The sequence below is a fragment of the Somniosus microcephalus genome, chromosome 6 (assembly GCF_052327205.1).
Source record: "Somniosus microcephalus isolate GS21.2 chromosome 6, FLI_Smic_1.0, whole genome shotgun sequence".
Classification (NCBI taxonomy): Eukaryota; Metazoa; Chordata; class Chondrichthyes; order Squaliformes; family Somniosidae; genus Somniosus; species Somniosus microcephalus.
The window spans coordinates 115,109,341-115,127,729 of record NC_140992.1 but is presented as its reverse complement, the minus strand read 5'-3'; the positions used below and the strand labels follow the sequence as shown (position 1 = coordinate 115,127,729).

General features: G+C 47.1%; 1 protein-coding gene across 1 annotated transcript in view; it reads left to right on the top strand.

Annotated features, from left to right (window-relative positions):
* Window positions 1–18,389, top strand: part of LOC147116018 (serotransferrin-2-like) — a 129,453-nt gene that overhangs the window by 99,475 nt on the left and 11,589 nt on the right. The window contains exons 12-14 of the mRNA XM_085990728.1: window positions 1,535–1,699; window positions 13,413–13,563; window positions 14,458–14,522. Coding sequence (XP_085846854.1) covers window positions 1,535–1,699; window positions 13,413–13,563; window positions 14,458–14,522 — 381 coding nt within the window. The remainder of the gene's footprint in view (window positions 1–1,534; window positions 1,700–13,412; window positions 13,564–14,457; window positions 14,523–18,389) is intronic.

Sequence of the window (18,389 nt, the reverse complement as noted above, 5' to 3'; positions counted from 1 at the left end):
AAATTTAGGTGTCCTCGTACAGGAAACACAGAGAGTTAGCATGCAGGTACAATTAGGAAGGCAAATGGCATGTTGGCCTTCTTGCAATGGGGTTGGAGTAAAAGAGTAAGGAAGTCTTGCTACAATTGTACAGGGCTTTGGTGAGACCACACTTGGAGTACTGTCCACAGTTTTGGTCTCCTTATCTGAGAAAGGACATACTTGCCTTAGAGACAGGGCAACGAAGTTTCACTAGATTGATCCCTGGGACGAGAGGGTTGTCCTATGAGGAGAGATTGTGTAGAATGGGCCTATACTCTCTGGAGTTTAGAAGAATGAGAGGTGATCTCATTGAAACGTATAGTGTTCTGAGGGGGATTGACAGGGTAGATGCTGAGAGGTTGTTTCCCCTGGCTGGAGAGTCTCGTACTAAGGGGCATAGTCTCAGGATAAGGGGTCGGCCATTTAAGACTGAGATGAGGTGGAATTTATTCACTCAGCGGGTTGTGAATCTTTGGAATTCTCTACCTGTAAGGGCTGTGGATGCTGAGTCGTTGAGTATATTCAAGGTTGAGATAGATTTTTGGACTCTAGGGGAATCAAGGGATATGGGGATCGGGTGGGGAAAGTCGAGTTGAGGTCGAAGATGAGCCATTATCTTCTTGAATGATGGAGCAGGTTCGAAGGGCTGTTTGGCCTACTCCTGCTCCTAATTCTTATGTTCTTATGTTCTTATACATTACCACACTAAAACAGTGCTATGCCATTACCTGGCAATGAGGTCCTTTAGGATAATGCAACCTTGGTCCAATGCTGGAAATGCAATTGAACAGAACATCTTTTTGAGCTTGAGGAGGCTTATACTAAATGCAGGGTGTTAGATTAAATCCCCCAATGTGAGTTTACATCAAGAACTTTGGGTACAAGCAAAAGGCATGGAGGTGGCTGAAGACGCAGGTCAACCCCAAGCTTCCTCTGGGATGTGGGAACAAAATGAAGCAGAAAATGAACCTGTAGGGTAGGGACTAAAACCTAATGGCAGGGTCATGATTCAATGTTCTTCAGACGAAGGTGGAAGGGAAAAATTAGCCAGAGACGGGAGAGAATCTTGCTTTGATATGATGCCACCGACCCTGGGTGTTAAATAGCTTGATGACACTGAGGGGAGGGGAGGAAAGAACAAAAGGGAAGGTCTGTGGAAGGCAGGAGAGATTAAAATATAAAAGGGATGATGGTGCGAGGCAAAAGGAGATGGTAATGGGACAAGTAAAGAAACAAAAGATGGTTACATTTAAGAAGTAACCTGATTCCGCAAAGCAGACCATCGAACCCCCTGAGTGCTGCACTGGAGGGTGAACAAAGATTATGTGCTGAAATCCTGGAGTGGGGCTTGCACCCCCAACCTTCTGATTCAGAGGCCATTTGGCCCATTGTGTCTGTGCTGGAGCAATCCAAAACCAACTCATTGACCTGCTGTCTGCCCAAAGCTCTGAATCACGCTTTGCTTCAAATATTTCCATTAGGGCTGTTAAACATGTTTGTCTTCTTCTCACAGCCTCTTACTATGCCGTGGCCGTTGTAAAGGACCCAACACTGAACTGGAAGAAGCTGAGAGGGAAGAAGTCCTGTCACACAGCTATCGGGCGTACTGCTGGTTGGAATGTTCCCATGGGAATCCTGGTTACAAACAAAACGATTAATGCTTGTGACATTTATAATTGTAAGTGCGATTCCATATTTCTCTCCCCTTGTGAAATGTTTAATAGCTCGAGCTAATGCTTCTCCTGTGGAGCTGCTCAAGGGCAAAGTTACAAGTAAACATTCTCCCTCCATGTGAGTGTCTGTCTCTTGCTCTCCTGCTCTCTACATTTTCCTGTCTCTTTACTCGGTCTTTCTTTGTCTCATCTCTTTTCATTTCTGTGTGCTTCTCAAACACTTTCTCTCCTTGTAATCTGCATATTTTAACAATTATTCGTTCTTGGGATATGGGCATCGCTAGCAAGGTCAACATTTATTGCTCATCCCTAGTTGTCCTTGAGAAGGTGGTGGTGAACTGCCTTCTTGAACTGCTGCAGTACGTGTGGTGAAGGTTCTTCCACAGTGCTGTTAGGTAGGGAATTCCAGGATTTTGACCCAGTGACGATGAATGAATGATGACACGTGTCAAAGTCAGGGTGGTGTGTCTTGGATGAGAACTTGGAGGTGGTGGTGTTTTCATACACCTGCTGCCCTTGTCTTTCCAGGTGGTAGATGTCACGGGTTTAGGAGGTGCTGTCAAAGAATATTTCTCTTTGATTCTTTTTCACACCCTTTATGTAAGTTTCCTTTTGGATATCTTCTCTCTCCTGTATGCTTCCTATTGTCTGCATCTCATACATGCTCCTTTAACAAATCTGTATCTTTTATAATTCTATATCTTAGGACACGCAATAAGGGGAAAGTTACAATGCACCTGGTCAGAGGTGGGGGTCTGGGCCAGGTAGACCAGAGCTTGGTGGGGACAGGGCTGTCCTGGAGGTGCTGCAAATGTTTACTTGGTGTGAGAAACTAGGGGTTGGGGTCTGGGCTGGGAGAGAGCAGTACCATCCTATAGTAATCTGGGATGTAATGTTTAAGTTATCCACCAGATGGAGCCAAATATTAAGGGATCACATTCACCAGTGTTTAAGGTAATGGGTCATGTAGTCAATGTCCTGGTACACCAGTTATTAAGGTAATGTGGCACTGCATTATGGGTATGACTCAGAGGTGAATCCTCCATCTTGCCATTGTGCAGTTAGAAGTGTGTGTTTTGCTTGCAGCCTGTAAGAGATGTTTCTCTGCTACACCGGGTAATTAAACAGTTGGGTTTTGTTCCTAATATCTTGCTTCTCTCAGTTTCTGACCTTACCACTCGGATATCACACATCCCATCTGGGAACTGCAGCTGAGAGACAAGCTGTGGGCTGGGGTCTGGAGCAGAAATACCATGGGGTCTAAGGATGGGGCAGCACATGAGCGGTGAAAAACCCAAGAGCCAAAAGTATAAGGAAGGCAGGGCAGGGAGTAGAGCTTTTATAATGCTGACCTCTTTGTGTTTGGGGAGCAAGGGAACAGTAACATAGTGGTTTTGTTACTGGACTAATAATCCAGAGGCCTGTACTATTCATCCAGAGACGTGAGTTCAAATCCCACCATTAAATTCAGTAAATTAAATCAATCTGGAATAAAAAAAGGAAATCTACTGCCCTTACCTGGTCTGGCCTATATGTGACTTCAGACCCACAGCAATGTGGTTGACTCTCAACTGCCCTCTGAAATGGCCTAGGAAGCCACTCAGTTGTAACAAACCGCTACAAGTAACAATAAAAAGAATGAAACCGGACGGACCACCAGGCATCCACCTCAGCACCGGCTGATCCTGCAAAGCCTTCCTCACCTGCCTTCTTGAACTGCTGCAGTACGTGTGGTGAAGGTTCTTCCGCAGTGCTGTTAGGTAGGGAGTTCAACTGGCCTTTGCCAAGTCCTCACCAACATCAGGGTACTTGTGCCAAAATTGGGAGAGCTGTCCCACAGACTAGTCAAGCAACAGCCTGACATAGTCATATTCACAGAATCATACCTTACAGCCAATGCCACAGACTCCTCCATCACCATCCCTGGGTATGTCCTGACTAGAGGTGGCGGTACAGTGGTATACAGTTGGGAGGGAGTGGCCGTGGGCATCCTCAACATTGGCTCTGGACCCCATGAAGTCTCATGGCTTCAGGTCAAGCATGGGCAAGGAAACCTTCTGCTGATTACCACCTACTGCCCTCCCTCAGCTGATGAATCAGTACTCCTCCATGTTGAACACCACTTGGAAGAAGCACTGAGGGTAGCAAGGGCACAGAATGTACTCTGGGTGGGGGACTTCAATGTCCAGCACTAAGAGTGGCTCGGTAGCACCACTATTGACTGAGCTGGCCGAGTCCTGAAGGTCATCACTGCCAGACTGGGTCTGCAGCAGGTGGTGAGAGAACCAACACGAGGGAAAAACCTACTTGACCTCGTCCTCGCCAATCTACCTGTCGCAGATGCATCTGTCCATGACAGTACTGGTAGCAGTGACCACCACACAGTCATTGTGGAGACAAAGTCCAGTCTTCACACTGAGAACACCCTCCATTGTGTTGCGTGGCACTACCACTGAGCTAAATGGGATAGACTCAGAACAGATCTAGCAGCTCAAAACTGGGCATCCATGAGGCACTGTGTGCCATCAGCAGCAGCAGAATTGTATTCCAACACAATCTGTAACCTCATGGCCTGGCATATCCCTCATTCTACCATTAACATCAAGCCAGGCGATCAACCCTGGTTTAATGAGGAGTGTAGAAGAGCATGCCAGGAGCAGTACCAGGTGTACCAAAAAATGAGGTACCAACCTGGGGAAGGTGCAATATGCATGCTAAACAATGGAAGCAGCATGCTGTAGACAGAGCTAAGTGACCCTACAACCAACGGCTCAGATCTAAGCTCTGCAGTCCTGCCACATCCAGTCATGAATGGACTATTAAACAAATAACAGGAGGAGGAGGCTCCATGAATATCCCCATCCTGAATGATGGCGGAGCCCAGCACGCAAGTGCAAAAGTCAAGGCTGAAGCATTTGCAACCATCTTCAGCAAGAAGTGCCAAGTGGATGATCCATCTTGGCCTCCTCCTGACATCCACACCATCACAGAAGCCAGTCTTCAGCCAATTCGATTCGCTCCACGTGATATCAAAAAACGGCTGAGTGCACTGGTACAGCAAAGGCTATGGGCCCCGACAACATCCCGGTTGTCATGCTAAAGACTTGTGCTCCAGAACTAGCCACGTCTCTAGCCAAGCTGTTCCAGTACAGCTACAACACTGGCATCTACCCGACAATGTGGAAAACTGCCCAGGTATGTCCTGTCCAAAAAAGGACAAATCGAATCTGGCTAATTATCACCCCATCAGTCTACTCTCAATCATCAGCAAAGTGATGGAAGGTGTTGCTAACAGTGCTATCAAGCAGCACTTACCAATAACCTGCTCACCGATACTCAGTTTGGGTTCCTCATTACTGCCTTGGTCAAACATGGACAAAAGAGCTGAATTCAAGAGGTGAGGTGAGAGTAACTGCCCTTGACATCAAGGCAGCATTTGACCAAGTGTGGCATCAAGGAGCCCTAATAAAATTGAAGTCAATGGGAATCAGGGGAAAAACTCTCCACTGGTTGGGGTCATACCTAGCACAAAGTATGTTGGTTGTGGTTGTTGGAGGGCAATCATCTCAGTCCCAGGACATCGCTGCAGGAGTTCCTCAGGGCAGTGTCCTAGGCCCAACCATCTTCAGCTGCTTTATCAATGACCTTCTCTCCATCATAAGGTCAGAAGTGGGGATGTTTGCTGATGATTGCACAGTGTTCAGTTTCATTTGCAACTTCTCAGATAATGAAGCAGACTATGCCCGCATGCAGCAACACCTGAACTACATTCGGGCTTGGGCTGATAAGTGGCAAGTAACATTCACACCACACGAGTGCTAGGCAATGACTATCTCCAACAAAAGTGTCTAACCACTGTCCCTTGACATTCAACAGCATTACTGTTAGATCCGTGTATCTTGATGTTGTGTCCTTCAATAATTAGACAACAAGACTGCAGGGACCGATTCAACAGGTGTTTACTGAATGAGGGTTACTCTAGAACTAACTCTACAGATCACTACTCAGGGTTTATATACAGGTGTGGTCACTGCCGGTACTACAGTATACAGGAGCTGTAAAAAGTAGTTCTCCCCTTAAAGGTACATACATTACAATTCCTCCCCTTTTAGATTAACAGTACCATAACACTCATTTAACAATTAAATATCAAACTAATTACAATTAACACTTTTACCATGCAACATTAACTGAAAATAGTCTATTTATAAATTCAGTCTTTGGGGAGGCTTCCTGATTCTTTCTGGATAACGCCTTTCCCGAGTGTCTCGCTCTTGGTGCGGAGGCGATTCTAACACCCTGTCGTCAGTTGATTCATCAGCTTCCAATGCTATTGTTTCTGAGGTAGATGCGACCTGTACGTTGGGTTCCTCACCAGGTACGTATGGCCGAGACATGGGGTTGAATCGTTCCTGTGACTCTAGGATCTGGTCAGCATGGCGTCTCACAATGTTCTCCCCAACATCCACTGTGTACATTAATGGCCCCTGCCGTGTGCATATCGTTCCTGGTTGCCATTTCTCTGATCGGTAGTCACGGGCCAAGACTGGTTGCCCTACATTGAAGCTCCTTGTCGGCTTCTCATTGATGTGCTGGAATTGCTTACTCTCAACATCTCTTCGTACATTTGGTCTGAGCAAATCCAGACGAGATCTCAACCTTCGGTTAAAGAACATCATGGCTGGGGCCTGGTTGGTGACTACATGTGTCGCATTCCGGTAGGCGAACAGGAAATTGTCCACCTTGTGCTGTAGCGGAATGTTGTCATTGTACATAGCCTTTATTGCCTTCTTAAAGGTTTGTACGAACCTCTCAGCCAATCCATTTTTGGCTGGATGATACGGGGCGGATGAGTAATGCCTTACCCCATTCCTTTTCATAAACCTTCGAAACTCTTCGGACACAAACTGTGGTCCGTTATCAGAGCAAATCTGCTCCGGCAAGCTGTTCCTGGCAAAAATGGTCCGTAGGACTGCAATAGTTTTCTCCGTGGTGGTGGAGGACATTTTGATCACCTCAGGCCATTTTGAGTGCGCATCCACGGCTATTAAAAACATTGAGTCCATGAATGGACCAGCAAAATCAATATGCACCCGTTGCCATGGAGATGAGGGCCACTCCCATGGGTGTAGAGGGGCATGTGGTGGTGCATTTTGGACCTTCTGGCATCCTGAGCAGCTCTTTGTCAGGTCCTCGATTTGCTGATCGATCCCCGGCCACCACACATAAGCCCTAGCAAGGCTTTTCATTTTCACCCCTCCCAGATGACCTTTGTGAAGCTCATTGAGCACTCTCTCCCTTAACTTGGGTGGAATTACTACTCGGGATCCACACATCAAGGTCCCCTGGCATATTGACAGCTGTTCTCTTCTGGATGAGAATGCTGGCAACAGTGAGTTGCCATGTGCTGGCCATCCCTTCACCGTCAAATCATATACCGGAGACAGTGTCTGGTCATTTCGGGTCTCCTTCTCTATACCAGCGTTAGTTACTGGCAAGCATTCAATTATAGTCGAATGAAATATTTCAACAGGATCCACTGCTGGTTCTTCCTCCGCAGTAGGCAGTGGCAGGCGTGATAGCCCATCAGCGTTTCCATGCTGTTTCGTGCCCTTATACTCAATTTCATATTGGTGCGCCCCTAGAAAAAGGGACCATCTTTGTAGCCGTTGCGCAGTCATCACCGGAACGCCCTTCTTTGGATTAAAGATGGAGACAAGTGGTTGGTGGTCAGTCAGCAAGGTGAACTTCTGCCCGTGCAGATAGTGATTGAACTTTTTCACTCCCCGCACTAGGCTGAGGGCCTCCCTGTCAATCTGGGCGTAGTTACGCTCGGCTGAGGTTAGTGACCGAGACGCAAAGGCTACTGGCCTCTCCGAGCCGTCCGGGGATTTGTGCGACAGCACTGCTCCAATGCCATAGGGTGATGCATCACACGCCAACCGAATTGGTAGTGCTGGGTTGAAATGAGCCAACACCTCTTTTGATGTGATCAATGCTTTGCTCTTCTGGAAAGCTCGTTTACATTCGTCACTCCACTTCCATGGTACCCCCGTTTGCAGTAGGGTGTTCAGTGGGTGTAGTACGGTAGACAAATTCGGCAAGAACTTATGGTAGTAGTTCACCAGGCCGAGGAACGACCTCAGTTGTGGCACATTTTCCGGTGCTGGAGCCTTGACTACTACCTCAATCTTTTCAGGGGACTTATGTAACCCCTCTTTATCAATAGCGTGGCCACAATACGAGATCTGCTTCTGGAAAAACTCGCATTTGTGGCGATTAGCTCGGAGCCCATATTCCTTCAATCTAGTGAGCACCTGCTCCAGGTTGGCGAGGTGATCACTGTCATTTTCACCTGTGACCAGGATGTCGTCCAAATAACACTGGGTCCCTGGAATCCCTTGCAGGAGTTGTTCCATTGCCCTTTGCCAAATAGCCGGAGCTGATGCTACCCCGAACACCAGCCGGTTGTATTGGTAGAGACCTTTATGAGTGTTGATCGTGAGGTACTGTTTCGAGGCTTCTTCTACCTCCATTTGCAAGTACGCCAGGGCCAGATCAATCTTAGTGAAGCTTTTCCCTCCAGATAGCGAGGCGAAAATATCTTCAATCCGCGGAAGCGGATATTGTACAGTGTGAAGGACTGGGTTCACTGTCACCTTAAAGTCCCCACAGATGCGAAACGTTTTTGGTTCCCCAGGCGTATTACTCAATGACCTCTTCATTACAGGAACGATGGGTGTAGCCCACTCACTCCAGTCCACTTTGGACAGTACTCCTGAACGTTCCAAACCTTCCAGCTCTGCTTCGACGGCTGGGCGGATCGCATAAGGTACTGGTCTGGCCTTAAAAAACTTTGGGCTTGCATTTTCCTCTATTTTGATCATCGCTGTTATGTCTTTTAGTGTTCCGAGTCCCTCCTGGAACACTTCTTGTGCATCAGTTAGCATTTTTGACAGTCGTCCAGGTGTGACGTCATCATCCTTTTTGGCATCTACAGTCAGTGCTTGTATGGAATGCCAATCTAGCTGTATCTTCCGGATCCATTCACGTCCTAGTAGTGGTGGTCCTCCATCTGGCAATACATATAGGTCCATTTTTGGTGTTTCCTTGCTGTTATATATAACGTTCACCCTTATTTTTCCTTTGGGGTAGACTTTTTGCCCCGTGTACGTCTTCAAGACAATCTTTGTATCTCTCAAGTTTATATGTGAGAATAGCCGCTTGTAGTCCCTTCGGTTTATGACTGTTAGGGCTGATCCTGTGTCCAATTCCGTTTTCACTTGGACTCCTGCTATCTTGAGCGTTAACCAGATAGTTTGGTGATCTTCCGTTTTGATCACATTATGTAGTTTCAGACAACCCAGCTCCTTGCTTCTGGAGTCTGTATCACTTTTCTGTTCGTCTGAACTACTCTCCGTCACCTTATGTACCTTCTTGCACTTCTCCTGTGGAGATTTCTTGCTACTGGTTTTCTTTCCTGACCCGCAGTCTCTTGCTATGTGTCCTACTTTTCCACACTGTCTGCACACTTTGTCCTTGAACCAGCAATCATTACGGTCGTGTGTTGTTCTGCCGCAGCGATAGCACTTCACTGTTCTGTATGACATTTCATTTGTGCCATATTCTTGCGGTCTCCGTTGTATCTCTGCCGTGCCCCGTGCTGCTGCTTCGTGTGATACTGCAATGCTGAAAGCCTTGTCCAGCGTAAGATCCTTTTCTGATAGAAGCCGTTTCTGGGTTCCTTCACTTTGAAGCCCACACACAAACTTGTCCCTTAAAGTATCTGCTAGTCCCGTTCCAAACTGGCAGTGTTTCGATAGCTTGCGCAGTTCCGTTAAATACTCAGCTTTACTTTCATCTTTATGCTGGTTCCTTTTGTGAAACTTAAATCTTTCTGCTATCAGCAGCAGTGTGGGGTTTAAGTGGTCCTGTAGGATTGACACTATGTTTTCAAAATCCTTTTCTACTGGCTTCTCTGGGGTTACTAGTTTTCGTAGTAAGCCATACGTTTTTGCACCCATTGAATTCAACAATACCAGCGCTTTCTTGTCATCTGGCACTTCATTCGCCTTGCAGTATACTTCTATGCGTTCGACATATGTCGTCCAATCTTCAGCTTCATTGTCGAACGCTGTGATACTGCCACTCTTCGTCATTTTTGGGTGTGGTTAGACTGGCTTAAAATGGCGTCTCCCGCGCTTTCCTTTCTTCCCTGCTGCGGCTTAAAATGGCGTCTCCCGCGCTTTCCTTTCTTCCCCGCTGACGCTGCTCGGCCCTTGAACACCGGCTGCGCTCTGCGCGTTTTCCTGCGCGCCTCTCTCCCCCGTTGACGCTGCTCGGCCCTTGAACACCGGCTGCGCTCTGCTCTCTCTCGCCTCTCTCCCGTTGACGCCGCTCGGTCCTGAACACCGGCTGCGCCCTGTGCGCTCTACCATCTCTCTCTCCCCCATCAACGCTGCTCAGCCTTTTTCTGTGCCGCCCGGTCGACTCTAGCCGCCGCTGTCCAGGAAGGGTCTGCGCAGTACCTGTTGCCAGCCCGTTTCGCTGGACCACCGTGACTGAAAAGCCAAGCCTGGCTCTCGACAGCCTCCCCTGCGATGCTCAAATCTCCGTTGGATGACTGGGGGTTGCCCGTGGTCGACGCCCATGCTTCTGGACTCGGCCTTCTTCCACTGTTCTCCAGGAGCGAATCCCTGGGAGGTGATGCAGAGTTGCAGGTAGGTTCGAATCTGCTCGTCGCCAATGTTAGATCCGTGTATCTTGATGTTGTGTCCTTCAATAATTAGACAACAAGACTGCAGGGAACGATTCAACAGGTGTTTTCTGAATGAGGGTTACTCTCGAACTAAATGTACAGATCACTTCTCAGGGTTTATATACAGGTGCGGTCACTGCCGGTACTACAGTATACAGGAGCTGTAAAAAGTAGTTCTCCCCTTAAAGGTACATACATTACAATTACCATCACAGAATCCCCCACCATCAACATCCTGGGGGTCACCATTGACCAGAAACTTAACTGGATCAACCACATAAATACTGTAGCTACAAGAGCAGGTCAGAGGCGAGGTATTCTGCAGCGAGTGTCTCACCTCCTGACTCCCCAAAGCCTTTCCGCCATCTACAAGGCACAAGTAAGGAGTGTGATGGAATACTCTCCACTTGCCTGGATGAGTGCACCTCCAACAACTGTCAAAAAGCTTGACTCCAGCCAGGACAAAACAGCCTGCTTGTGTGCCACCCCATCCACCACCTTAAACATTTACTCCCTCCACCACCGGCGTACGGTGGCTGCAGTGTGTACCATCTACAAGATGCACTGCAGCAACTCGCCAAGGCTTCTTCGGCAGCACCTCCCAAACCTGCGACCTCTTCCACCTAGAAGGACAAGGGCAGCAAGTGTTGGGAACACCTCCACCTCCAAGTTCCCCTCCAAGTCACACACCGTCCTGACTTAGAAGTACATCGCCGATCCTCCATTGTCATTGGGTCAAAATCCTGGAACTCCCTCCCTAACAGCACTGTGGGAGTAGCTTCACCACACGGACTGCAGTAGTTCAAGAAGGTGGCTCACCACCACCTTCTCAAGGGCAATTAGGGATGGGCAATAAATGCTGGCCTCACCAGCGACACCCACATCCCATAAACGAATAAAAAAATAAGAAGCTTGACAGCATCCAGGACAAAGCAGCCTGCTTGATTGACACCCTATCCACCACCTTAAACATTCACTCCCTCCACCGCCAGCGTACCGTGGCTGCAGTGTGTACCATCTACAAGATGCACTGCAGCAGCTCGCCAAGGCTTCTTCGGCATCACCTCCCAAACCCACAACCTCTTCCACCTAGAAGGATAAGGGCAGCAGGCGCATGGGAGCACCACCAGCTCCAAGTTCCCCTCCAAGTCACACACCATCCTGACTTGGAAATATATCGCCGTTCCTTCAACGTCGCTGGGTCAAAATCCTGGAACTATCTCTCCAACTGCACTGTGGGAGTACCTTCACTGTGTGGACTGCAGCGGTTCAAGAAGGCAGCTCACCACCACCTTCTCAAGGGCAATTAGGGATGGGCAATAAATGCTGGCCTTGCCAGCGATGCTCACTTCCCAGGAATGAACAAAATAAAAGAAAGCATTCCAAGTGTCCATTGAAACATTAGGAACAGGAATAGGCCATTCAGCTGCTCGAGCCTGGAACGCCATTCAATTAGATCATGGTTAATCTGCATCGCCACTCCATTTCCCGCCTTTGCTCTACATCTCTTGATACCCTTACCTAACAAAAATCTATCTATCTCAGTCTTGAAAGCTCAAAGTATGTTAGCATCCACAGTCTTTTGAGGAGGAGAGTTCCAGATTTCTACTACAGTTTGTATGGATGATCAGCCAAGATCTTATTGAATGGTGGAGCAGATTCGAGGGGTCGTATGGCCTACTCCTGCTCCTATTTCTTATGTTCTTATGAAAAGTGCCTCCTGATTTAGTTCCTGAATGGCCTAGCTCTAATTTTAAGATTATGTCCCCTTGTTCTTGATTCCCCCACCAGACAAAATAATATCTCCGTATCTACTCTGTCAAATCTTTTTAACATTTTAACCATCTTGATCAGATCACCTCTCAATCTTCTCTACTCGAGGATAAACAAGCCTAGTCTATGCAACCTGTCCTTATAATTTAACCCTTTAATCCCCGGTATCATTCTGGTGAACCCTCTTCAAGGCCAATGTATCTTTCCTGAGGTGTGGTGCTCCAAACAGAACACAGTAGGCCAGACGTGATCTGACCAACACTCCACAAGTGAAATATAACTGTCTCCCATTGGTATTCCAGTCCCCTTGCGATAAAGACTATCATTCCATTAGCCTTTTTGATTGCATCTTGAACCTGTCTATTAGTATAAATGATTTGTGCACTTGGTTCCTGAATCTCTTCACTCTTCTACAGTTCCTAGTTGCTCACCATTCCATTTAGAAAATACTCCGATCTATCTTTCTTGGTTTCAAAGTAGATGGCCTCACACTTGCCCACATTGAATTCCAATAGAGGCACAGTAAGACTCTGCTGTGGATCAAGAGCATGAGGTTTGAGAGGGTTCACAGGCTCACTTCTCATGGCTGCTGATTTCCCAAGTTACAATCCTTCTGCTTCTCTGCTTTAATCTTAAGCGCAGCAGGAGCACCTCTCAATAGATGCCAGACCCAAACTTGATTCAGCCTGTCCAGCGACTCAAAACTAACCCTCTGGCCTGCAGAAGCATCCAACTGTGCTTCTGACCGGGAAAGCAGGGCTGGAAGAAGAAGAATGCAGTGGGCAGCAGAGCCTGGAGCTGTGGGGAGTGGGGCACTTCCCCAGAAGGGGAGAACAGAGCAGGAGCATTCAGAATGGCCCTGGAGGGTGCTGGAGCAGAGGCTGGGAGAGGTTTCTGGTAGGGAACAGATGCTAAGGTTAAATGCCCTGGAAAGAGGATTAATGGAAGGTGATACTAGGAACTAACATAATGACTGAAAATGGTTTGAAATATTTTTCCCAACTATCTGATTGATTCATGATGTCAGTATTTGGCATGGACTATTGTTGGGCTCAGACTGATCCGTAATAACTGCGTGATAACTGCGTGATATCACAAGCCAATCAGCAATATTTAGTATCACAGTCCAAACAGAAGCTGGGGATAATCAACCCAAAAATTTAACATCTGTTTTTTTTTGAATGAAGCAACATATTTCAGTGAAAGCTGTGCCCCTGGGGCGAATGCCGCCCTGCACCCCAAACTGTGCGCTCTGTGTATCGGTAGTGAAGGGACACCAACGGACAAGTGTGCGGCCAACAGCAGTGAGAGGTACTTCAGCTACAGTGGAGCCTTCAGGTAAAAAGAGAAAGAAAGACTTGCATTTATACAGTGCCTTTCATAACCTCACAAAGCGCTTAACAGCCAATGAACTAATTTTGAAGTGCAGTCACTGTTGTAATGTAAGAAATGCAGCAGTCAATTTGCACACAGCAAGGCCCCACGAACAGCAATGAGATAATGACCAGATGATTTGTTATAGTGATGTAGATTGAGGGATAAATCTTGGTCAGGACACTGTGGCGAACTCCTCTGCTTTTCTTCAAAATAGTGGCATGAGATCTTTTATGACCACCTGAGAGTGCAGATGGGACCTTGGCTTAAGGTCTCCACTGAAAGACGACACATCCGACAGTGCGGCCCACTCTCAGTACTGCACTGGGTTAGCCTGGATTTGTGGTCATGTCTTTGGAGTGGGACTTGAACCCACAAACTTCATGACTCAGAGACGAGAGTGCTAAAGGATGAGTGTTGTTTAGAATGACCCACCAAACAACATAGCAGAATAAAGAAATAAAAATAGCAAATGCTGGAAACAGCGACACTCGGGGAATTCAGCATGTAGCTGAGTGCTGGGCTGGATGACAACGATGGGTCCAATTGAGAAGGGACATCGCAGCCAGGGTTACATCTCCTGATTGGCAGCCAGCTGCTGGAAAGTCCGTGTGTGGATAGGGCTATGGACAGGACTCAGCTTGGCCACAACATCCATCAGGGTCAAATTGCCTGCTGACACTCACTGTCTATACTCATATTTTAAGGAAGGTCACTTGGGTGGGGTACCAGAGGGCTGCCAATGCTCGAGCAAGAGTCAGCCTCTTCAGAAGAGGAGGGGGAGAAAATGTGAGAAGAAGAGAAATATTGAAAGCAGTTATATTTGTAATTCTGACTTCTGAATGAACTTGCCTTCAGGTGCCTGGTGGAAGAGGGCGACGTTGCTTTCGTTAAACATACCACCGTTCCTGAGAACACTGACGGTACGTGAAATTTGTGGAGAACTTGAGCTGTGCTGTCCTGAGCCACACACATCAGATTCCTGGCTTGTGCTGAGCTAACTGACTTCAGCTGGAGTGTCAGTCCCTGAGCTCAAGATCATCATCATCATCATCAGCAATAAAGGAAGTGTGGTTTGGAGGTGGCGAGAGAGTGGCTAGAAGGGCTGCCCTACCTGTGACAGAGACTGTAGGTCCCGCATTGGACTCATCAGTCACCTGAGAACTCATTTTTAATGTGGAAGCAAGTCATCCTCGGTTCCGAGGGACTGCCTAAGAAGAGGAAGAAGAAGGGCTAAAAGGGAATACAAACAAAACTAGCAGATAAAAGGAAATAGTAAGGGCTTTTATAAGCATATAAATTGCAAAAGAATAGATAGAGAGGGTAGGATTACCTAGGAATGGTGAGGGAGTTTAATTATGGAGGCTGAAGGTATGATGGAGATATTAACTATTTTTACAAATGTTTATGGTAGTGAGAATGTAGGTCTCACTACAATCATTCAGTGTGAATATTAGAACAGGAATTGGTTCTGAAATAATGAGCACAACTCAAGGTGGATAAGAAACAGCCTTGATGGCATATGCCTAGATGGTTGAAAGAAGTTTAAGATGAGATAGCAGAGGCTCTGGCCACAATTTTTCAATCCTCTTTAAATATGCAAATTGTGCCATTGGACTGGAGAGTAGCCAATGTCAAAGCTTTGTTCGAGAGAGAGAAGAGTAATGAAAGACCAGTTGGTCTAGTATCAGTGAAGGCAAATTGTTGGGAGCTCAAGTCGTGTTTAGCATATTTAATAGCATTTTCTGGAAGAAGTGACCAATTGGATAGATAAAGGGAATGTAGTAGATGTAGTATATATACATTTTCAGCAGGAGTTAGAAACATAGAAACATAGAAGATGGGAGCAGGAGTAGGCCATTCGGCCCTTCGAGCCTGCTCTGCCATCCAATGAGATCATGGCTGATCATCCAAATTCAGTACCCTGTCCCTGCCTTCTCCCCATATTCCTTGATCCCTTTAGCCTTAAGAAATATATCCAACTCCTTCTTGAATATATTTAATGAACTGGCCTCCACCGCCCTCTGTGGCAGAGAATTCCACAGGTTCACCACTCTCTGGGTGAAGAAATTCCTCCTCATTTCAGTCCTAAATGGCTTACCCCTTATCCTTAGTGTATGACCCCTGGTTCTGGCCTCCCCGGCCATCAGAAACATCCTTCCTGCATCTAGTCTGTCCAGGCCTGACAGAATTTTATAGGTTTCGATGAGATCCCCTCTCAATCTTCTAAACTCCAGTGAGTATAAGCCCAATCGACACAATCTCTCCTCATACGTCATTCCTGCCATCCCAGGTATCAGCCTGGTGAATCTTCGCTGCACTCCTTCCATGGCAAGTAGGTCCTTCCTCAGATAAGGCAACCAAAACTGCACACAATACTCAAGGTGCGGTCTCACCAAGGCCCTGTACAACTCATAGAGTCATAGAGTCATAGAGTTATACAGCACGGATAGAGGCCCTTCGGCCCATCGTGTCCGCGCCGGCCATCAAGCCCTGTCTAATCTAATCCCATATTCCAGCATTTGGTCCGTAGCCTTGTACGCTATGGCATTTCAAGTGCTCATCCAAATGCTTCTTAAATGTTGTGAGGGTTCCTGCCTCCACAACCCTTTCAGGCAGTGAGTTCCAGACTCCAACCACCCTCTGGGTGAAAAAGTTCTTTCTCAAATCCCCTCTAAACCGCCGGCCCTTTACCTTGAATCTATGCCCCCTTGTTATTGACCCTTCTACTAAGGGAAAAAGCTCCTTAGTATCCATCCTATCTATGCCCCTCATAATTTTGTACACCTCAATCATGTCCCCCCTCAGCCTCCTCTGCTCCAAGGAAAACAAACCCAATCTGCCCAGTCTCTCTTCATAGCTGAAGTGCTCCAGCCCTGGTAACATCCTGGTGAATCTCCTCTGCACCCTCTCCAAAGCGATCACATCCTTCCTGTAGTGTGGCGACCAGAACTGCACACAGTATTCCAGCTGTGGCCTAACCAGTGTTTTATACAGCTCCATCATAACCTCCTTGCTCTTATATTCTATGCCTCGGCTAATGAAGGCAAGTATCCCATATGCCTTTTTTACCACCTTATCCACCTGTTCCGCCGCCTTCAGGGATCTGTGTACTTGCACACCCAGATCCCTCTGACCCTCCGTCTTGCCTAGGGTCTTACCATTCATTGTGTATTCCCTTGCCTTGTTAGTCCCCCCAAAGTGCATCACCTTGCACTTTTCCGGGTTAAATTCCATTTGCCACTGTTCCGCCCATCTGACCAACCCATCTATATCGCCCTGCAGACTGAGACTACCCTCCTCGCTATTTACCACCCTACCAATTTTTGTATCATTCGCGAACTTACTGATCATACCTTTTACATTCATATCCAAGTCATTAATGTAGACCACAAACAGCAAGGGACCCAGCACCGATCCCTGTGGTACCCCACTGGCCACAGGCTTCCAGTCACAAAAACAACCTTCGACCATCACCCTCTGCCTTCTGCCACTAAGCCAGTTTTGTATCCAATGTGCCAAGGCACCCTGGATTCCATGGGCTCTTACCTTCTTGACCAGTCTCCTGTGCGGGACTTTATCGAAGGCCTTACTGAAATCCATGTATACCACATCCACTGCGTTATCCTCATCCACACACCTAGTCACCCCCTCAAAAAATTCAATCAAATTAGTCAGACATGATCTTCCCTTGACAAAGCCATGTTGACTATCCCTGATTAATCCTTGCCTCTCCAAGTGGAGACTAATTTTGTCCCTCAGAATTTTTTCCAATAATTTACCTACCACTGATGTCAGGCTCACTGGCCTGTAGTTCCCCGGTTTTTCCCTACTCCCCTTCTTGAATAATGGTACTACAACTGTAGCAAGACATCCTTGTTCCTGTACTCAAACCCTCTCGCTCTGAAGGCCAACATACCATTTGCCTTCTTAACCGCCTGCTGCACCTGCATGCTTACCTTCAGCGACTGGTGCACAAGAACACCCAAGTCTCTTTGCACTTCCCCTTCTCCCAATCTATTACCATTCAAATAATAATCTGCCTTCCTGTTTTTGCCGCCAAAGTGGATAACCTCACATTTTTCCACATTATAGTGCATTTGCCATGTTTCTGCCCAATCACCCAACCTGTCCAAATCGTACTGGAGTTTCACGACATCCTCCTCACAGCATACCCTCCCACCCAGCTTTGTGTCGTCTGCAAATTTGGAGATATTACATCCAATTCCCTCGTCCAGATCATTAATATATATTGTGAACAGCTGGGGTCCAAGGACCGATCTAGTCACTGCCTGCCACTCGGAAAACGAGCCGTTTATTCCAACTCTTTGCTTTCTGTCCGCCAACCAGTTCTCTATCCAAGTCAATACCTTGCCCCCAATCCCATGTGTCTTAATTTTGCACGCTAATCTCCTATGCGGGACCTTATCGAAAGCCTTCTGAAAGTCCAAATACACCACATCCACTGGTTCTCCCTTATCTATTTTGCCAGTTACATTCTCAAAAAATTCCAGTAGATTAGTCAAGCATGATTTAGCTTTTGTAAATCCATGTTGACTTTGTCCGATCCAGTCAGTGCTTTCCAAGTGCTCTGCTATTACATCTTTTATAATGGACTCTAGCATTTTCCCCACTACCGATGTCAAGCTTACTGGTCTATAATTCCCCGCTTTTTCTCTACCACCTTTTTTGAATAATGGGGTAACATTAGCTACCCTCCAATCCATGGGTACTGTTCCAGAGTCTATCGAGTTCTGGAAGATGACCAGCAATGCATCAACTATTTCTAG